General features: G+C 44.2%; 2 protein-coding genes across 3 annotated transcripts in view; one reads left to right on the top strand and one right to left on the bottom strand.

Annotated features, from left to right (window-relative positions):
• The window catches only part of LOC117648591, a 282,401-nt gene that overhangs the window by 28,056 nt on the left and 231,854 nt on the right, over positions 1-22,491 (top strand).
• LOC117648587 (glycine-rich protein 1-like) lies at positions 10,543-11,520 on the bottom strand. Of its 2 annotated transcripts, XM_034391155.1 has the most exons (3): positions 11,226-11,520; positions 10,740-11,141; positions 10,543-10,662 (listed from the first exon to the last, which is right to left on the bottom strand). In XM_034391155.1, the coding sequence occupies exons 2-3, from the start codon at positions 11,100-11,102 to the stop codon at positions 10,612-10,614; spliced, it is 414 nt and encodes a 137-aa protein (XP_034247046.1). In that variant the 5' UTR covers positions 11,103-11,141; positions 11,226-11,520; the 3' UTR covers positions 10,543-10,611. The 2 variants fall into 2 exon arrangements, with proteins under 2 accessions (XP_034247046.1, XP_034247047.1); XM_034391156.1 differs by having other exon boundaries at positions 10,740-11,520.

Here is a 22,491-nt window from a genome sequence, read left to right as displayed (position 1 = left end):
TTGATGTCCGTTTAATTAAGGGGAGGTTCTGGTGAAAATGCTATTTTCTCCTAAATAGGTCCCACTGTGAAAATTTGTTAAAAATTTGATGTCTTATCAAGTATTTATTAAAATTTTTCATTGGGGAGGCACATTCTATGCCCTGAACCCAGTCGCAGAGCCATTTTCTCCCATTTAGGCTATAACTTTAAAAATCTTCTTGCGCATACTATTTTGTCGTAAAAGGTTGGCTTAGACATTTTTCACTTCTTCGATTCTTTTTTTTAAAATGCCGGCATGCACACCTCAAAATGTCAATTGCATTTTTATTCGCAAACTTTCTAACCAAGCATTTTACTATAATTGATCAAAAATGTACAAAATAGACAAATTTTAGGGACTTTTCAGCTTAAAAAGTTAATAATTAATAATATAATGGAAGTTTTGAGCTATGCATGCCGGAATCTTTTGAAAATGAATCGAAGAAGTGAAAAATGTCAAGGTCAACCTTTTACGACAAAATAGTATGCGCAAGGAGATTTTTTAAGATACAGCCAAAATAGGCTCAAAAAGACTCTTCGACTGGGTTTACAGCCTGGCATGTGCCTTCAAAAGTCAAATTTTAGTCTCCTCAATGAAAAATTTTATCTTCCGAACGAATTATGACTGTGGGATCCACTTGGAAAATGGCAAGATTTTCACCAGAACCTCCCCTTAAAGAATAATATAATTTTTGATTACAAATGCAGCCATAGGCCATGTGACCAAATTGAAACAACAAACTTACTCTTCAAAAGCTCATTCTTTACATCTTCACTCGCTTGGCTCTTCAAAAGCTCATTCTTTACATCTTCACTCGCTTGGGCATAAATAATCTTTCGCGCTAGGGTGATTCCGCGCGTAGATGGCGCTTTCGTGTCCACACCCTCCCCAGGGCAAATATCTTCGAGTGCAGTCCTTTTCTGCACTTAATAATCTTGTTCTGCACTAGACTAGCTTGTTCCCTTTGTATATGGACTTTCAAAGCCAACATGTGACGCGGGAGGGGGGCCAAAAGGGTCGATTTTGTAAGTTCCGTCATGTCCGTTCGCACCTTACACCAACTTTGCGGCTCTGTAACCATTTGTTCCATTCTAATCTTCGAATTCCACACCCACCCACCAAATCTCTAACGTATAGTGTCTATCTTGCCTGAATTATATGATCGTATATTGATTGGAAGTGTCCTTCAGAACGCGTACAAAATGTCCACCGTACTCCGACTTTTGTCTTAGCAGTTTCAAAGTAACCATCATAAAAACTACCAGGAGTGCTCCCTGCTGAAAACCACCGCCGTATTTAGAATCAACACGGTCTGTTTACTCTCTGAACGAATCCTGGTGGCGAAAAAGTAAGGGGGCTGAGTGTGCGAGTGGAAGTTGTGTGTGAAAACGGTGGGTTGTAACAATTGATGTAATTTCCGTATGCCCCTCTCGCCCTCTCCTATTGGGTTTAGAAAGTCACCCTACACGTGAAAAGGCGTGTCTTGACGTCGGACTAGTGTGCCAAACTTAAAGCATATTTCTGAGGCGATGGGCATTTGCAGTAAGCCAGAAACATCTGTTCGTAATTTCCGTCAAGCGTAATAATTTGCGTCATATTTATAGTAAATTTCATCATATTTTATAGGGGGAGAAAACGAAAGTCAACTTGTAGCTCGCCCACGCTCAGAGTGTCGTCCTGGTGTCCTATTGACGCCATCTAGGCAAAATTCTGGCCGAACAAGCAAGATTGATTAGGTTACTTTCTAAGGTGGCTAAAACGGCCCCTACGTACGGAATCAGCCGCTAATGCGAATTAAACGGAAGTTGTTCGATGTTTTCACACTTAAAACCGCAAAGATAAACTGCCATTCGCCACTACACTCAGTACTTATCTAACAATTAACTTGTACTACTTCAACCACAAGAGACTTTTTCCTTGCCTTGTAATGGTGTAGCTTTTCAGATTTTGTTTAACTCTCCCTATTTGATGTGTGTGAAATAATGCTGCAACTAAGTAAAGGAATTAGGACTGTCCCAAATCAATGTGCATTTTTAAATCGTTTCTAATATATCGTATTGAATAGCAATGGAAAGGTCTCTCTGCGTGGATAATCAGGGGCGGGACCGGAAAATTTATTCGTCCTCACTTAAAATTAATTTTGAGCTGCTTAGTTTAAATTAACATTGTTAACAGTAATGTAGATGACCTTGCAAAGTCATTTAATATTACATTGTGGTCCAGATTCATTGCAGCCCCTCTCTACATTCATGAACATCAGCGGTACAAGTAGGAACTGGGACAGAGAAGCTCTCAAGCTTGTTTTAATTATTATAAGCTTAGAAAAAACTCGTTCACAGGTCACTTGAGTGGTTGGTAGACAATCTTCAGTCGATCCTTTAACTATCTCTGAACTAACCAGGAGCTAGCTGACTGCCACGGAGTGCATGAATAATTTACAAATCCCTGTGCGGTAATCTCTAAATTGCATAATAATTTTGATGGAATCCTGTTGTCTGGAACTAACGAGCCTCTTTTTGGAGCCGCGTCCTTCTGTCTGCATCGGGTTCAAGTGTTGTGTGCAGTGTGCCTAGGAATGTGTAGCTCATTTGTCGTAAATGTTCAACTTTTTTCTTTCGGCGACTCTTAGTATTTGGAGGCTCATTATCAGCTAGGTGCAGCTCTCGTGCTAGCCTATATACCTTTTCTCTGCAATTGCAGTGCAGGAGCGGCAGGTCGTCCACTACTCCTATCTCGAGGTTTTTTCCTCCTTGAGATCAATATGCACCCAGCGTCGCTAAAAGTTCTCTCACTCTCGACACTTGTAGCCGATAGGCCAGGTACTTCCAGGCAAGGCGCAAGAGGTTAGAAAACTTCAGCCTGCAACGGAAAACCCGAGTTAGTGTGACCATAGTGGATGTACGTTAAAAATATGTCCGATTGATGACTCACTCGTTGAGACCACCACGAAAGAGGATAGCTCCTGTCGTACAGGCCAAGCGGCTCCTCCAAGTAGGCCTGCACTTCATACTTGGTCCTTCGTTGGGAGTCTGCTTCTTCTCTGAAATCGGCATACTTATCCAAAATTGGATTTTGGGGGGGCAACTGGCATGGGAACTTACTTGCACAGGCAGGTCCGCTCGCCATACGGCAGCACCTGCTCCTCCAGCACTTCGGCGACTGAGTCCCACGCCTTCGCCTGAATCTCAGGCGGGGTGACCCGAAGGCACTGCCAGGGGCATTCGGCGGGGATCCAGATCACTCTCACGTGATGAAGCTCGCAGTCCTGTAGGAATGTTGTTACGGTAGCCAGGCTGGTGCTGGGCCTGGAGGATCGTCCTCGGATGGAGCATTGGCGACCTTATTCCGGACCATGTCATAAACCTGTTCTAAAACTAAACAATGTTAATTCTTTTTCTCGAAATTTGTAAGTGTTGTTCTTCAGTGCAAAAGAAAAGCCCTCATACAGTTCTTGGTTTAGGAAAATGTGTAGAGCAGTATCGCCTCACCCCGCCACCCCTCCGAGAGGGGAGAGAGAGAGAGATTTTTTGGAGACACTTAGGGAGAAAATGTGACTAAGTCGTTCACACACTCTTTATGCGGATGGAGACAGTTTTCGGAACACTGAAAAGTCATCTTCAATACATTTTTTGCAGGCTGCTGGAGAGAGAGAGAGAGAGAGGGGGAAAGAGAGAGTTAGTTTTAGTTGAGTTGACACACCTTCATTGCCTCAGTGGCTTGTCGAACCATGGTGATGTTTACCCCCTTATTACAAAGGTGGTACCTCCGGTTTGCGATGACCCACTTCCGGAGGCATTGGAGGTGCGTCACGTCAGTGTGGTGGCAGCCTTGGATGGCCAGTGGAGTGAGTGGCGCGAGGGTGGGTGGAGCGAATCCTGGTACGCGCCGGTCCGCCTAGGCAACCCACCTGACACAGGCGTATTCGATTGCCAGCCATCCAGGCGCCATGCCGATTGCTGAAATAGAAAAGGCAACAAGGAGGAGGGATACTTCATTTGAGTGTCATCGGATGGGAGAACCTCAAACACCAACGCGTAAATCCCAGCAGCAGAGCACAGAGGCGCGCGCGCGTTTGGCGCGAGTGAAGATGAGGTCAAAAGGGGGTGTGCAGAGGTCCACATCGCTCGTTCCCCTGCACACTAAAATGGATACTCCGTGTGGCTGAGTTTTTTGGCTTGGGGTTTGGAAATTTTAAACCACCCCATTCAATTTGGTTCTGGGGGTACTACGGCTTTGCCTCTTTGAAGGTTTGTTTTATGATGAAATTTTTAGACGGAAAGATGAAAACAGACAGAATATAGTAGTAAAAAGTCAATTTTTATGCCGTTCAAGCTGTGGGTAGTAATGCCCAGATGGGAGGGGGACCCGCTGATGGTGTTGCGAGAAGGACGTCCGCCCCCTCCAAAACTAGCTAACCCTGGGGGGGGGGGCACATCAGCACAGCATGGCCTTCGCTTTCGGGATTTCGGCTTGGGTTTTCTTTTATTTGCTTTTTCCTGGGGGTACTTGTTTTGTGGTGCGTACGGTTTCTGACTTTTTTTTTAGGTGTACATTTGCAACCAGGAGAAGTAGTAATGTAAGCTTCGACTATACTCTTTGTGGGGTTGCCAGTAGAGGAGAGGAGTGCTTCTGCAGTGAAGGGTTCTTGGATACGATTTTGGTTGAGGTGGTCCTCGAAGGCAGTTTTATCGGTAAAATTGCAGGTTTCCGGTTTTGAAGCGGGCAAGAGAGGCCGGAGCTAGGGAATGTCCTAGGCGGATCCTGATCAAGGGTCCTAGATATTTCTTTGAGAATTCTGGGAGTCCTTTAATCCATGGCTTTGTTTGGAGGTTTTGGTTAAATTAATAATTATGTCGTCCTGTGGTGGTCAGGTTCCACTCAGTTTGCCATTCTTGTAGGTGGAGGTCTTCGATTTTTGGGTAGAAATTTTTGAAAAGCTGGGACTCTTCACGGGATACATCCTATGACTCTGGACCTTTGGTGCAATCGCCAACTTCGTATGCTCTATGCTTGTAATACGGATGCATATCATCCGTATTAAAAATTTTCGTCCGTTGAGATACAGCTCGATTATCCTAGCTACGGAGTGGAGCCTTGTAATACCCGGGTGATTTCATCCCGGTAGTTTCCCAGCAAAATCGATCCGCAACTGCAAATTTCCCCCTAAAGTGTTCGTAATACATATACTTAGCCGAGAAAGTTTAGTTGGGTTGAGGAAAAAATTTTTAAATTTTTACAAAGGGGAGTTTTTTGATCAAAACCCCCTTACAAGGTTTGGTTTACGACCCCCCGAAACCGCGTCTTGTTCCGTAACGTTACTTCCTAACTTGTTTTTTTCAAATTTGGGGTGGGGGATTCCACCCCCAGACCCCCCTTAATTTTAGATAGAGTTGCTTCATCTACAGATAAAACGATCTTGACCCTTGTGAAGCTGAGATTGCACTTTGGCGAACTTTTTAGTTCAGTGCTCTACCCCAAGTGGGTGGGTTGCCCGTTTTCCCTCCGAGTGGCATTTTGGAGGTACAGGAATGGTAGCTCGGGGCAACCTGGCCTGCAGCAGTGCACTGCCACTGCAGTGGTGGAGTCGGTGGGTGTAGGGGCATACAATCTCCGCTAGAAGCTGTATCCCGGCAGCGCAAGAGACATATTTTCTTTGCCTGGATCGCCTTTGTCTCACCCCTTAAAGGCCTAAGCACTTTGATGACGTCTTCCAGTAGATATCTTGGGATCTCCTTTAGGCGTTCGTGATCATGGCCAAGAAGTGATTGCAGCTGAAACAAGAAAATGACGCGTTTATTTTATTTTCGCACAGTTTTGTCTGAACAAGTCGCCCCACCCACAGTGGGCTAGAAGACCGGCGGAGGAGGCCAAAACGCCAGACGCATTTTGAGGTCCAGATACGCTAAATGGGATCCGAACCGAACGTATGACCCCACCAATGGATTGCTGTAGGTGCTTGCTTTGGCCATGCATGCAACGTCCTCAAGCAACAAGAGCTTCTTTGGAAACACATCCAAATTTAAGATTTAAGAAAAGTGTTTGCCACCCCATGGACGGTTTGCAGGCGTCAGATCAGGCCAGATAGCAGAAATGGCAGAGTCTGTAGTGGTCCGAGAGACCGGCAGGTTTACCGGGGCGGTTTAGCACCAAAACCGCCAACGGCAAACTCGTTCTGCACACAGGCGACGGAATCCGTGCACTCGCCACGGAATCCGGACAACACTGCACCGTAATCGTCAATTGCGATTCGGAAAATGGAAAATGTTCGGAATTTTACCATACAGTGGTCTAGGAAAATTCCTATACATGTATAGGAATTTCTCAAATTCCGATACATGTATAGGAATATTCCGATTTGTATAGGTTTTTTGCTATACGGGCTGAAAATGTATAGGAATATTCCAGTACATGTATCGGAATTTGAGTAATTCCTAGACATGTATAGGAATTTTGCAGCCCTGTATAGGAATATGGCCAATTGAAAAAAAAGAATTTGCCATCAACCTCATGAACAGCGATTCATATTATTGTATTTTGTCTTAACACTGGTAATCAATGCGATTATTTGTTAAAAACGTACACAATTCACAAAAGCTGCTTGTTTGCCCACTGTCCGGATTATCCGCTAGATGGCGCTAGTGTCGTTTCGACGGACTTACTTCTCGGTGTACGCTGCGGCTAGGAATTTGGTTGGGTCAGGGGGCTCGCGACACATCACTTTGTAAGAAAGTTTAGGACCTTTCAATTCATACATCATTTTTACTGAGGTGATAGGACTTTCACCATGGGTGTCCTTTGGGTGAAGTCAAACTTTGCCAATTTGGAAGACCGTGATGAAGGATCAGTAATGATCCATACTCGATGATCTATTACGGTGGAAAGTTCGGCTGTTGTATTTAATATCTGGTAGTTCATCCGGTTCAGCCTGCCTAATTTAGACATTGTGGTGGAAATCCTATACATGCATTGCAGTTACGCCATTCCGATGTATAGGAAAATTCCTATACAACGGATGGGAGAACGCCTACACACGTAATAGACATTGATGTATAGGAAAATTACCATAGGAGTGCATGGTAAAATTCCTATACGTGTATATGTAAATAGCTTCATATACATGTATAGGAATTTGACTAAAAAAAAATTTTACAGTGGACTTTGAGATGTTATATTATTGGAATTAAAGAGTGTAGATGTACCGCGTAAGGAAAATATTACTTTATAGACTTGTCAAGGCAAGAAAAAGTATGTACACTCATCAAAATATGTCCATATGTCCAAAACAACAAAAGCATCCAGAGACGACAGTGAGGCTAGGTTGGCCAGCGAGACCGTAACCCTTTAGCAGTTTCTGTGAGCCCACTGTTGAGTTTGCAGAGTAAGACCACTCCATATATGGTTTCTGTGACTAAAATCGTAAAAACCATGTCACTTTGTTCTCCAAATGAGGTGAAATTCGGAGACAATTCAATTGGTCTGCGTATGCTCTGGTACATTTCAAGAGCTATCTCTTTTTTTTTCCGCCTACTGTTCTAAAATGCAAGGGGAAATAATTTGAGTTGGCTCCTTGAACATAAAGATTCATTAAAATACATTTCGAGTCTCCTCCTTTTTGTGCAAGAAAGACATGCATGAAAACTGTGGACTTGGGTTGAGTTTCTTCCGATGAAATGTAGAGAGTAAAAGGGGTCGGTAAAGTAACGATGTTTCAGGTGAACTTTCTTCCAAACTGCTTGGAATTGAGTCAAATAACTGGGTGCAATGATGCAAACCATCCTAAGGCACTATCATAAAATAAAATCTCAATTTGGAGGTACGTGTCCTTCCGCTTCTGGACCAACTATAATTCGTTTACTCACCGATTCGTCCAAAGCGGTGGCCACAGTCTGAATCTACGTCGAGCACGCACGTCGTAGACACTGCAGTAGGACGTCCCGGAGCTGCAAACCATCAGTCACATTTCATTTCGACGCTCGCTTTGGCCCATTTACGTCTTTTGGAGCAAGACCAGGGGCCCTTCGGGTCCAAGGGCCCAGGCGGCGATCGCCGCCTAGCCGCCCGGGCCAGTCCGCCCCTGAGGCAAATTATTGACCAGGCATGTTCCGTACTTTTTCCTCGCAGTGCGGGGATAGCACAGCACGCACGAAATTTCCAACAGTAATTAGGCGGTAGTGCACTGCACGAAAGCAAACATAATACGAACTAAATTTGGTTATATTACGAATCTTTTGGGGCGTTTCTTTGTACGGTACAAAGAGAAAGCTTCATATTACGAAGGGAAAATGGCTTCATAATATGTTTGCACAAAATTCTTTGTATTAAAAAGAAATAGTGTCAGTTTTCTTCGTAAGAGTTTTTGAGTGTTTGTCCTTTGGACTACTTTTCAAGCCGCTAGGCGCTTATTTAAGGGGCAGGCAGAAGCCCCTTCGTCCCACCCAAGTATCCACGCCTTCTCCAACTACTTTGTCGTAACAAGCCACCTTTGATAGTAAGACAAATAATTTTCAAGGTCAACAGAGTGAAGTTTCCAACCGTACTCTCTTTTAGATGTGAGCGCACACGACACGAAACGCGCCCGACTGACATCCCGGGATGAATGCGCTGACTCAAACCCACACCGCTCCACCATCCTCCCCCTCCCCCTCTTCTCGGGTGTCCGGCCGCCAAGGGCCGTACCCCGACTGCAAGGGGGAAGAAGGAGTTGCTCGCTTAGTCTGGTGGCGAGGCTCTTCCAGTGTGCCAGTGCTCTGCCCGTGCGCCCCGTGGCCGTCTGCGGCACGCGTGCGCGAAACCGTGCGTCGGCAATTTATGCAGCTGAAAGTGTGTTAGAGTGTACTCATCCGAGTACACGCTAGTTAGAGTGTACTCATGAGCACACTCCAACTAGAGTGTACTGAGTACTGAGTGCAGAGTATGGCAGGGGGGACCACTGATATCCCACGAAGGCATCTCTGATGTGGAAGCAAAGTTTAAGTCTCTTCGTTGGACACCTATCTCGAACACATGCAAGGTGGCTGCTTGCACTCAAACCTGCCACAGTGTGCACTGTGACCTGGTGAGAATACCATGCACACCTGCAGTAAGGTGGTTGATCAAGTGTTCTGAACTCAGAAAGGCTGCCCTGCATTTGAAACACACATACATTTTGATTGATAGCAAGAAATTTTCTATAAGAAAATAACACAGAAAATTTACAAAAAATAGTTACATAATCCTAAACCTCAGGAAAAATATAGTAAATGGTAATATGGTAAATATGGCAAGGGAGCTACAGAAATGCATTGTAATAATAGACCCAAGAATGGCTTGCTTATATCTGCTTCCTTCCTTATCCCATTCAGTGCGTAACTTAAAGATAACTCTTTGTAGCGTCATCCAAATGTGCGCACTTTCAGAGGGATACTTCATATGAAACGCCAAAAATGACTTGAATACAACATCTAAAGTACATGGAAACACGAAGTAGAGATGCAGCTTTTGCCTATATTTGATAGTACTCAAATTCCGTGAAGCGACCACAGCCAATGTTATAAATCAAATCTTTCTGGGTGGGTAGTGTTAGTGCGAACACAGCAATGCACTGTCAGAAAAAAAGTCCGTAAATTTACGGAGAAAGTTACTCTAATTTTGGGAATGGAGGCTGCGTAAATTTTCCATATTTTTACGGAGATTTTCCGTATTTTTACGGAGATCAACCGCATTTTTGCAGAAATAAACGCATTTTAACGGTTTACTTCCCTCCTTACACCTTCGATGTTAATGCAAACAGTGTCCTTTAAGACGAAAGTGATATTCTCAAAAACTGATTGAAGATCCACTTGACCACATGCCAGTAGGATCGGATAAATGGACGGAAACGTGATGTGCGCCTAATTGTGTGACCTTGGAGGCGCGTGGGCCTTCGTTCTAGAGTACTTAACAGTGCGGGGTGCCCACCGCTGCACCCCAAAATGACCCAGCTAGTCCTTCAAACACGCGGAGGGACCCGTGCCGTCCAGGTGGCGTCCGTGTGAGGGTGAAACAAGCGGTTTTGGGCGGTATTTCGCGTTTCGGTCAAGAACTGACCCTAAGGAAGCATATACTGGGACTTCTGCATTCAGATTCTTAAAGAGGGCACTTTTCTGAAGATTTTGAGCTGTCTAGGAGCCCTGTTAGTGTTGCAGCTGGAAATTGGCACAAATGTCATTTTTTTTTTCGTATTTCGGCCATTTGACCAACTTTGGGTGACCCTAGGTCAATTCCGACGGCAGATTTGGATTCCTTGTTCAATTTTGAGTAAGAGTACCAAGTTTAAACGGAGTCTTGCGATAAGAAAGGAAGCTATAGCCGTTTTCGTAAAAACCTACACTAATTTAAGAAAAAATGGTCAAAATGAAAAAATGCGTTTTAAGCCAAACCATGCATTGTAGAGGTCAATTTTTTGGTGGACGACTTATCTATAGGTAGGTAACATTTGACCAAAATTTGGGGCAAATCGGAGGGGGTCGATGTAACAGGATGTAAAAGTAGGATGGAATGACCCTCAGAGCTTCCTCAGTCTTCGACGGATTGCGGCGAGCCTCAGAGCATTCAAAGTTTAATCAAAAATTCTCAGAGCTTCCTCAGTCTTCGACGGATTGCGGCGAACCTCTGAGCATTTGTCTGAAAATCAAATAATGGTGTTAGTGACATAAGACAAACGTAAAAGGAAGAACAAAGGAAGCAGAGAGAGAACTTACGAGAGGCTTACTACGGCGTACCCGCCTCAAAGCAGCAGGAGCTGCTTCAGCGCCATCTGCTCCAGCAGGGGCAGGCATAGCAGGCCCAGCCTGCACCCCTTCAGCAGCCGGAGCTGGTAGTTGGACGGCACCTGCTGCAGCACCTCCACGTCCTCCCCTTCCAGCTCCCCGTCCTGCACCCCGTCCGGCTCCTCGTCCAGCAATTGACCGCCAGAGCCTTCCAAGATTCGCATCCTCTTGGTATGGCCTCACAGTTCTTGCACCACCTCCATGGTGACCTCCTAGTCTGGCTCCAGGACGCCTCCCACGAATCGAGAGGGGCTGCGGGTCGACGACTTGAGCCACCCTGCCGCTCTCAGCCATCGCAAGGGGCACAAATCCCCCCAAACGATTCCAAACACTCTAAAACAAACATAAATCGCAACATGAGATTCCCACACATAAGGTTTCACTTCACACCTGAAAAAGGGTAAATAAAAAACTTACATGGCGCTCATGACGTCGGTTGCGTTCCCTGAGTACACGGCGCTCGTAATCCTCAACCTCCTGAAACAACACAGAAACATTGAACAACACATTTTCAAGACCTTAAGAAAACCTAACCTCTCTATCACTGAATCATGCAAACGAATTAGAGCAGTTTCTTGCAACGACACATTTTCCCTTTCATTCCCTCAGAGAGACGGATGATTTCGACACAACACTTCTTCATTTCACTCAGAAATGATAAACCATTGAAAGAAAACAACGAAACCCACTGAGGCAACGTAAACAAGCCTTCGGCGACCATGACACCTCGCGAAAGACACTGACCTGACCGTGACGTCACCACACCTCCCCCACCTCCTCTTTGCTTGGCGCCTCGATTTGAAGTTAACCGCCGCACTTACTAGGTTCAATTATCAAACCTTAACGTTCCGTCTCAATTGCGAGCCGCCACGCGTTCGCCCGGGGCGCGCAAACAAAGACTACACATGCAAATGACTGAGATTTCTCGACCCACGCCGCCAGAGGGAAGGACAACATTACTCTGTTTAGAGTATTTCTAACACAATTTATTCGAGAACCTCCGCGAGGCGCCCCGAACAAGATTCGAACCCAGAACACAGTGAATTTACTCTCAGAAAGCGACACAAACAGGGAGACAGCTCGGTTCCCACGCTCACGTGACGTCGTCAACTCGCCGTAATTCGACAGTTTTTTGACCCTAATTTTAATGAATTTCACACGCGAGCACCCTCACGAAGCGTGTCGCACAAGATTCGAAACGAGAGAACACTCAGACAAGCCGAACAGGCCGAGACTTGCCCGCGCCCCAGACCGCATGGCGCGCGGGGACGCCAAGTCGAAATCTCATGATTTTAACACTTCCGACACAAAAATATTACCTCTACGAAAAGGATTTTCTGAGGTGAACTCAGAAACACACTCACATTGAGGAAAACACACACAGAAAGAGGACAAGACGCTACAAGCGAAGCACTCACCTCAGTGTACAGGGTCCAACTTGAGTCTAGCTCGAGAACCTCGTTCGGCTCCTGCTCCATTTGTTCTTCGTCTGAAGATATTTTAAGATCTTCGAGCAGTAGTTCCCACTCAACAGTTTCAGGTTCAGGTTCATAGTCCAACTCGATATTGAAGGGATCCATTTTTTCTTCTTTCAGATCAAAACTCTACGGTACACGTACCACGCTCACTCTGAGGCTGGACGACAAGTGACAAGATTGAACGGGCCGGAAGAGCTGGAGCCGGATACGGCCGCCAGAGGGCGCACCGGTCGTTCTAACGGCTGGCCAAATTCAATTAGTTTTCGATTTGGCGACGACCATAAATATTACGTAGGACATCAAAATCTCTCAAATATTTTTTCTTGTCACTAGACATAGTCTTGAAGCGTTGACAACAGGTGTTATGCAAATTCAGAATACACCGGCGGTGGAGAGGGGAGGGGGCGAAGGGATGGGGGGCTCTGGACCAGTAGCTTCTCTCAGACAGTTTTCCCACGGACAAGACATCACTGAAAATTGAATGGCAAGACTGATGGCCAAAATTTGGTGAGACAAAAAAGTCTCGCCATTTTTTGGCGAGAAACAAAAGTCTCGCCATTTTTTTGGCGAGAAACTAAAGTCTCGCCATTTTTTGGCGAGAAACAAATGTCTCGCCAAAATATGGCAATAATTGCAACCCCACTCTATTTGATACTGGGAAATATATCCCAATCAAGATCACTCTGGTAAACACATCACTAACTACAGTCTTTCAATTACTCAAGTTGAAAATAATACAGGAAGCTATCACTTTCAGATATGAAAATATTAATGTTAGGTTATATGATGTGAATTTGGTTTGCGTCAGCAAAGCGTTGCCCAACTATTTAATTTTTTTTGTCATCGTTTAAAAAGACATTGGTCCAGTGAGTCAGATCCTAAAAGGTCTCTTTCAGTGTCCATGTAGTTAAAGATAATGTCTTTAATAAGAGGCCTAAACAAAGCGACATCCATGATGACACAAGTTCTTACTCTCTCCTTTGACTTATTCCAATCCCCAGCTTAACCTTGCTGCACTTGGGCATTGTTGGAGGTTCCATGGACAGAACTCGGTTAATAAACTCGAGTTAAGAAAGTTCTGTGCACTATCTAGCACTCTCCGTTTCGCCGTCTCCACTGGACAAAATGCCAAATTACAGCAGCAGCACTTTAAATCGCCAACACAGATATAATAAAGAAAACATTTTAGTGCACAGACAAGCAACACAGCAACAGGACTGCCATGTTGAAATTCATTTGTTGTCCTCGTTGTGTCGTCTGCTACAGTAGCATTTGTTTTGCGGTAGTGCCAACCTGCACTGCCTTCCAAAAGTAATTTTACAAGTAAAGAAAAAAATGTATAGGTTGGCACTACCGCAAAACAAATGCTACTGTAGCAGACGACACAACATGGCAGTCCTGTTGCTGTGTTGCTTGTCTGTGCACTAAAATGTTTTCTTTATTATATCTGTGTTGGCGATTTAAAGTGCTGCTGCTGTACTTTGGCATTTTGTCCAGTGGAGACAGCGAAACGGAGAGTGCTAGATAGTGCACAGAACTTTCTTAACTCAAGTTTATTAACCGAGTTCTGTCCATGGAACCTCCAACAATGCCCAAGTGCAGCAAGGTTAGCTGGGGATTGGAATAAGGCAAAGGAGTGAGTAAGAACTTGTGTCATCATGGATGTCGCTTTGTTTAGGCCTCTTATTAAAGACATTATCTTTAACTACATGGACACTGAAAGAGACCTTTTAGGATCTGACTCACTGGACCAATGTCTTTTTAAACGATGACAAAAAAAAGTAAATAGTTGGGCAACGCTTTGCTGACGCAAACCAAATTCACATCATATAACCTAACATTAATATTTTCATATCTGAAAGTGATAGCTTCCTGTATTAGTTTCAACTTGAGTAATTGAAAGACTGTAGTTAGTGATGTGTTTACCGGAGTGATCTTGACTGGGATATATTTCCCAGTATCAAATAGAGTGGGGTTGCAATTATTGCCATATTTTGGCGAGACATTTGTTTCTCGCCAAAAAATGGCGAGACTTTAGTTTCTCGCCAAAAAAATGGTGAGACTTTTGTTTCTCGCCAAAAATTGGCGAGACTTTTTTTCTTTCCCCTAGGTTGGAATGAATTCTGACCTTTGACTTTTCAGTGATGACAGGGGGGAGTATTGCCAATAATTCCAGAAAAATATTTCAGCCGGTGAAATGATATCAAACACGTGTCGGCATGAAGGAATAATGAACGAAAGAGAGTTAGAGGCAGGTCAGGACAGGGGGTGGGGTGGGCGCACAGCACTCCGGGAGCAGGGAGGAGGGGAGGGGCGGAAGCACTCGGCTGCGGCGTGACGCGGCGTGGCGCAGCCTCGCCCCGCTCTCGGCTCGGCTCACAGGCGGCGGCGCTCACAGGTAATCATCCGTGCCGTTCCCTCCACATGCGAGCACGGCGCAGTAGCCCAGGGGCATTCCACGCCAGTTCATCCGGGACCCCAAATTTCACACATCGGATTTGGGTTCTGGTGACTTTTTCTTGAAGTAATCATCACTCACAACAAAACCATAAAACAGTTTTTCAAAATTTCAATTTGTATAGGAGATATGGCCAAAAGAAAATTTTAAAATCAGACATTAAAAAAAAATATAAATTTTTTTTTTAGAATTTTTTTGTTTGCTTTTTTAATGGTGTGGTGGTCTAAAATAAAGAATGAAAACCCATCTTGGGTCATACGTCTCACCAGTTGGGTAAAAAAGCTGAAAAACATAAAAAAAGTTACGCGTTTTGGATTTCTCAAAAACTGCGTCTCCAGATTTCAACCAAATTTTTTTCTAAGGAAGGCCTAATGGTGCTCTAGGATGCCTCAAAATATTAGGACTGGCAATGGAAAAGGATCTGAGATAAACGACGTTTTGTGTTGCGATACTTCAAAAATCAGGAAATATCGACTCGTAAGATACAGTCAAGTTCATACAAAGCAGTTCTGAGACATCAAAAGTTGTTCAGAATTATGAGGTTTGTTTCCAGATGACATGGGAGTCCATAAGGTACAATAAGAACAGTCTTTTTATCCATTGAAATTTTGTGACACTCTTAAATAAAATTTCCACGACCAAACTGTTAACAACGGGTGATGACATGTCAAGGCATGGGTGAGAAGCAGTGTGTCAGGTGTAAGAGCACACTTAGTCAGGTGTAAGGTATGTAAGGTAAAAGGTATGTTTAGAGATTTTAAGGCCTAGTAACTGCTTACAAGCATATCTAGGTGTGCACTTACACCTGACACACTGTTTCTCACCCATGCCTTGATATGTCATCACCCGTTGATAACAGTTTGGTCGTGGAAATTTTATTTAAGAGTGTCACAAAATTTCAATGGATAAAAAGACTGTTCTTATTGTACCTTATGGACTCCCATGTCATCTGGAAACAAACCTCATAATTCTGAACAACTTTTGATGTCTCAGAACTGCTTTATATGAACTTGACTGTATTTTACGAGTCGATATTTCCTGATTTTTGAAGTATCGCAACACAAAATGTCGTTTATCTCAGATCCTTTTCCATTGCCAGTCCTAATATTTTGAGGCATCCTAGAGCACCATTAGGCCTTCCTTAGAAAAAAATTTGGTTGAAATCTGGAGACGCAGTTTTTGAGAAATCCAAAACGCGTAACTTTTTTTATGTTTTTCAGCTTTTTTACCCAACCGGTGAGACGTATGACCCAAGATGGGTTTTCATTCTTTATTTTAGACCACCACACCATTAAAAAAGCAAACAAAAAAATTCTAAAAAAAAAAATTTATATTTTTTTTTAATGTCTGATTTTAAAATTTTCTTTTGGCCATATCTCCTATACAAATTGAAATTTTGAAAAACTGTTTTATGGTTTTGTTGTTAGTGATGATTACTTCAAGAAAAAGTCACCAGAACCCAAATCCGAGGTGTGAAATTTGGGGTCCCGGATGAACTGGCGTGGAATGCCCCCCCAGTGGGTAGGAGAGAGTGTCCTGCCTGCCGCGCTCCGAGCGCGGAGGCACGGGTTTAACTCCCGCTGGGTGCGGGCGCCTTTTTCACCGACTACTTCAAGTTTTTCCCGTGAGGGCGCGCTGGCGGCGCTGGTGCAGAGTATAAATCTAGGCGCCGCGACTGCAGGAGCATCATTCTTCGTTCAGTCGCTGACCAGTACACATCAGCACGATGACTTACGCTAGACGCTGTCTATGTGGGAAAAACAGGGTTTTCGACAAAGGTTGTCCAAATCAAACGAAACTTCGTTTTTGGGTTCTCCTTGACCCAAAGACATGTCAAAAAAATTTTGAAATTTTTTCGACAAAATTTGTCGAAATAGGAAATTTTTTTTATTTTACTCAAAAGACGCGGCAATTGATTTTGAAAAATTTTTTTTTTTTCAAAGGTCAACTAAGGAAGAACATTTTGAGTTGTGTCCCATGTCCTGGTCTCGCTTAGTTTAATTGATACCCACCATTTTACGTTACGCTCATTTTCACCTAAAAAATCAAAAAAATGCCCCTTTGTCGTTCAATTTGATTATAACTAGAGTCAATCTAAAGATATTTTATCTTTGTGAACCTCCTTCCATGCCTAACACACTATCTGGTTCCCCAAATAAACACAGTGTGTCCCAAAATACCATAACGGGTCATTTAACATTACATTTTGGAATAACGAGCACTGTGTCTATTGCTGGAGCAGTAGAGCAGCCCAACTATTTATCACTGTAACAAACAAGATTATTATATTTTATCCACTTGTGAAGGAGTGTGTGAACAATCAATTATGCACATTTATAATTATCTGATTCTTAGCACAAATTTCAAGGTAATCGCAGCGAGGGGGCAAAAACTCGGGATTTTCGTGTACACATGATTCGGAAAACGCAATGATTGCGCATGGTTTTAATTGATTTCATGGCTGATTTTGCCTTATTTCGCGACGCACCAGGGTGATGTTGAGCGTGATTGCGTGTGATTATGTTCGGAAAGAAATGATTTCGGACTGATTTGGCCTGGTTTCGTGTGATTCTGCCTAATTTCGGTCGATTTTAGTGATTTTGGCTGATTTCGGATTGCTTGATTTCGCGTGATTCTCAATGATTCGCGCGTGATTTCGGGGGCCATGTACACATGATTGCGCGAGTTTTTGCCCCCTCGAATCGCAGCACTTTGTGTTCTTTGAAATTCACGGCATTGGAGTACAGTATCACCCTCACTCTCTTGGTATTAATCGGCGCAACTTGGTGGATCTGGAAAGTGTTGGGAACAGAAGAAATCAAAGGGAGATATTCATAACCCAACAATGGAGCTCCTGTCTATTTTGACAAAAACAATTCATCCTTCACAAGTGGATAAAAAATAATAATCTTGTTTCAGTGACAAATAGTTGGGCTGCTCTACTGCTCCAGCAATAGACACGGTGCTCGTTATTCCAAAATGTAATGTTAAATGACCCGTTATGGTATTTTGGGAAACACTGTGTTTATTTGGGGAACCAGTTAGTGTGTTAGGCATGGAGGGAGGTTCACAAAGATAAAATATCTTCAGATTGACTCTATTTATAATCAAATTGAACGACAAAGGGGCATTTTTTTGATTTTTTAGGTAAAAATGAGAAAAACACGTAATGTAAAATGGTGGGTATCAATTAAACTAAGCGAGACCAGGACATGGGACACAACTCAAAATGTTCCTCCTTAGTTGACCTTTGAAAATTTTTTTTTTTTCAAAATCAATTGCCGCGTCTTTTGAGTAAAATAAAAAAAAATTTCTATTTCAACAAATTTTGTCGAAAAAATTTCAAATTTTTTTTGACATGTCTTTGGGTCAAGGAGAACCCAAAAACGAAGTTTCGTTTGATTTGGACAACCTTTGTCGAAAACCCTGTTTTTCCCACATAGACAGCGTCGCTATCTGCGACATTCAGATGCTCCGGGGCAAGCACGGGGAGTATGTTCTCAAAGAGGTTTCGTTCTATGAACAGAACGAAGCGGCCCAGATCCACAAGTCGGCCACCTTCGCTCCACCCTACCCCGGAGATGAGATCCCCGAGAAGCAATTGCGCCAAAACAAGTAGACCGTGAGGCACTTGCATTCCCTTCCCTGGGAAACTGGCTTCTCGCCCTACGACAGGCTCCCTCAGACTCTGAGCGAGATGTCGGCGGAGTATGACTTCTTCTACGTGAAGGGGGATGAGAAGAAGAGAGTTCTTCAATTCTTCTTACCCTCAAAGAAAATCATTGATGTAGAGAAGTTCGGTTGTCCAAGCCTCAAAAAATTACCCAAGGCCTGGGCACCTTGCCATAATGATACCATAGGCTCTCACAGCTCCAAAACGTGTGCTGCGCGCAATGCGAAGCGTGTGGGTTTATGGATGCAGGTGTACCTAAGTGAGTGAGCAAGCGCTGTAAAGAAAATAACTGAAAACACAAAAAAATCATAAAATGACAAAACTCCCTAAAAAAATGCCAATGATATCCGTCTGATTAGGCGCTTCGGGAGACAGCAAGCACCCCCGATGCGTCACCTGGGGACAGAGCGCCTGCCTCCCAGGCGCCCGGCGGCGCGCGGCACGGAGCGCGGCGCGCTGCCTACCTCGCAGGCGCTCCGCCTCCTCCGTTAAGCGCACCTCACGCGCCTCACAGTTCTGATCGCCCCGAACGTCCTCCGGGGGGTTGAAGGGTAGGTTAGGCCCATCCCCTAGCTTAGGTTAGGTTGGGTTAGAGCCCTCATCTTCACCTCCAAAAAAAAAAAAAAAACGACAAAATTTTTTTTTCCAAAAAGGACCCCTCACTCTTAAAACCTTACGAAGTATTTTGAGCATACATATAACAAACTAAATTACTTTGTTATACGAAGAAATAGTTCGTAAATTACGAAGTATTTTCTTTGTAAGCTTACGTATGCTCAAAATACTTTGTTATACAAACTGCTTTTCTTTGTAAGGCCCAAAATAGTTTGTAAGGTTTTCTCAGTGCTCAGGACCTTTCGAAGGATAGGTTAGACAGACGTCACCTGGGGGGGTACAAAATGGCCGCCCTCACCTGGGGGGGTCTTTACTACTCTTGTCGTAACAGGCTTCGCGATGTCTCGCGGCCTGTTCCTCCAATCCGCGCCTGGCGTACCTATCTTGGCCCGCGGCGCTAGCCTGCCTTCGGCAGGCATTGGCTTGTCCATCGTCGGTTACTTACGTGTTGCATGCTGGGGAGCTCCGCCCCCCAGACCCCCCTTAATTCTAGATAGAGTAGCTTCATCTACAGATAACACGATCTTGACCCTTGTCCCTTTTTAACTTGTCGAGGCTGGGGGGCTACGCCCCCCAGACCCCCCTTTCTTCAAGACAGAGGTGATCTACCTGCCGAAAACTCGATTTTTCGCCGTTTTTTAGGTGTTTTTCGGCTATAAAAACTGAACCAGTTGAGCTAGGATGGTGAAATTTCGCGTGTGCCGAGCCAAGGACATACCCAAAAAGTGTGCGAAATCTCACCGAGATCGGCCGAGCCGTTCAGGAGGAGTAGTGCGGACACACACACACACAGACAGACAGACAGACAGGAAAAACTTTTCAACCCCACTGGAGTAACAGGCTTCGCTATCGCTCAGCCAACAATTGATTGAGTGGTCATCGGACAGAATAACCTATATTCAATGGGATTACCATGTGACTTACGCCCTTATGCCCAACGGCTGCTAAATTTACTCAGTGTTTGTGTGACAGACAAGGGAAGTCACCAAAGTATCAAGAGCATTTTTAACGGAGTCGAAAAACCTCTTCTGTGGGAGCCAAGAAAAAAAAGGGACTCAGCACGTATGTTTCGATGAAAACCACCCAGGCCCTCCTCCCCCTATTTTGTAAATAGAAGGGCAGGCCAAAAACTTTCCGCGCTCTGCAAATTCCGAAGTGGTTCACACCCAAGATAGGCTTTCTTGAACCAAGATCATGTTCACGATTTCCTGCGCAAGTATGCAGAAAATCGTGCATTTTCGCGCACGAATTTGTGCGTTACGAAGTGCACGTTTAATTTCGTGCATTAGCGCGCAGAAAAACCTACATGGTAATTTAGTGTGCGGGCTAAATTAAAATTGACATCCAGAATGTCGAGCGGTACGGTTTACTAGACTGAGGCCAACTAGGCAGTGGACTATTTTTGGCAAGAAATCCAGTTGAGTTTATTCTATCTGACTGATATTTGGTATCGGGATTCTAGTTATCGTTACTAGGCTTACTTTCTGTAAAGCAGAAAAGTTCGTGCACAACGTTAGTGCCTCCGACGAAAAGGCGCACTGCAGGAAATAACCACAACAAAAGTACACAAATTTCTGGCAAATTTTTTATTAGGAATTTTGTGTACTTTTCAAGTACAACAATTGTTGTACAAAGTACAATGGAGCCGGCATGATGAGTGCTGTGCTGTCCAGGGCTCGTTGTGGTTTGTACAATTCTCGTTGTACTTTCTACAATCCGTGTTGTACTTTTACTGTACAGTTTTTGTTGTACGTTTGTTGTACTATCCACACTTTTTCTTGCAGTGCGGTGTTCTATCGGCTCGCCGGCGCCTCGTGCAGGACCTTTATCAGTCATTTCGTGGTCCCATACCCGTAAGACGACATGGGCCTCATAATCATCTGTATTAAGCGGCGTGCCGGCTGTTTGCGTTCACTTTATTCATGCTCCTATGACAACACGGTCCCGCCCAAGGTGAAATCAATGTGAATTTTGGTAAACAAATCCAATGAATTTCAGTCGGATTTCAAAGAAGTTTTGTCGAATTTCGATGAATTGTATTGAATTTTCCATGGTTGGTGAATTTTCTTTGGTGTACAAATTGTGCTGGAGTTATTTCCCTTCGGTCCCCCCGATACTTTCGAGTGTAGTTATATCGACATAATATTTTGCTATGACTGATTTTCTAAGTGTAATAATATTAAACTATATTAAAAAGCAATAACACTTTTATTGCATTAGTAGCGCCATGGAAAAGTTATTGCATTATAAGTGCAATAGTTACTGTATGGTATTAGCGCATTTATCGCATTATTAGCGTAGTTATCATTTTATCACACCAAAACTGTGACAATCTGGGCGACTTTGTTGTACTAGCTGACAGGTATCTGGGTGGGACTCCACCAATGCATTGCTCTCTGACCGAGGAAATTCATTGGTGGCGCCGCACGTTGTTCGGTTCGAGTCATGCGTTGTGTACAATTTTGTACGAGACATTGCACTTTTTTGTGCACACGAACTTTTCTTTTTGTACTAAAAGCTGCACACATTTCCCCTGTTTGTACTAAATCGCGTACAAATTCGTACGAAAATTTCGTGTGCACCACAAACTGTGATGTCTCGTACAAAATTTGTACGAAACATTTAGTGTGTATTCAGCGACTCAAGAGCTCAAAACGCGTCTTGTTTCGGTTGTCTCCAACGACCTTTGGCACACTGTGCATCAGCGCCAGCGTGTTAAGACAGCACGGACGTACGGACGTGGCGGCACACGGAGAAGGGAACGTGCGGAACAAGAAGGGAGAAAGAAGGCGTGCTTTGCACATCACACTAAATTATTGTGAACTTTTTAAATGCATAATAATGCATTTTTTATGCATAGGTATGCATGCGCAGATACGTTAATGAGGTGGGTACAATATTTTGCATCACTGTGTACACTTTATGCCCTGCTTAAAATGTACACAGTGATGTATAATGTAATTTATACCTTATGGACGTATCTGAGCATGCATAAGTATGCATTACAAGGTAGGTTTACGCCAGACCGCGTCTTGTCGTAACAGGCTTCGCGATGTCTCGCTGCCTGTTCCTCCAATCCGCGCCTGGCGTACCTACCTTGGCGTGCGGCGCTAGCCTGCCTTCGGCAGGCATTGGCTTGTCCATCGTCGGCGACTTCTTACTTGTTGCACACTGGGGGGCTCGGCCCCCCAGACCCCCCTGCATTCTAGATAGAGTTGTTTCATCAACAGATATCACTATCTTGACCCTTCGAACTTTTTAACTTCTCGAGGCTGGGGGGGCGGAGCCCCCCAGACCCCCCTTTCTTCAAGACAGAAGTGATCTGCCTGCAGAAGACTCGATTTTTCGCCGTTTTTTAGGTGTTTTTCGGCTATAAAAACTGAAACACGTGAGCTAGGATAGTGAAATTTCGCGTGTGCCGAGCCAAGAACATACCTAATAAGCCTGCAAAATCTCAGC

Source organism: Thrips palmi, unplaced genomic scaffold (genome assembly GCF_012932325.1).
Source record: "Thrips palmi isolate BJ-2018 unplaced genomic scaffold, TpBJ-2018v1 HiC_scaffold_3, whole genome shotgun sequence".
NCBI classification, from domain to species: Eukaryota; Metazoa; Arthropoda; class Insecta; order Thysanoptera; family Thripidae; genus Thrips; species Thrips palmi.
The sequence above is the reverse complement of the archived record's forward strand: the minus strand, read 5'-3'. Positions and strand labels throughout refer to the sequence as shown.

Bases quoted from the DNA above. Each gene is read 5' to 3' on its own strand.
- LOC117648587 (XM_034391156.1), bottom strand. From the start codon at position 11,102: ATGGCTGAGAGCGGCAGGGTGGCTCAAGTCGTCGACCCGCAGCCCCTC. The intron at 10,663-10,739 runs GTAAGTTCTCTC...TTTGATTTTCAG, and splicing joins TACGCCGTAGTAAGCCTCTC to ACAAATGCTCAGAGGTTCGC.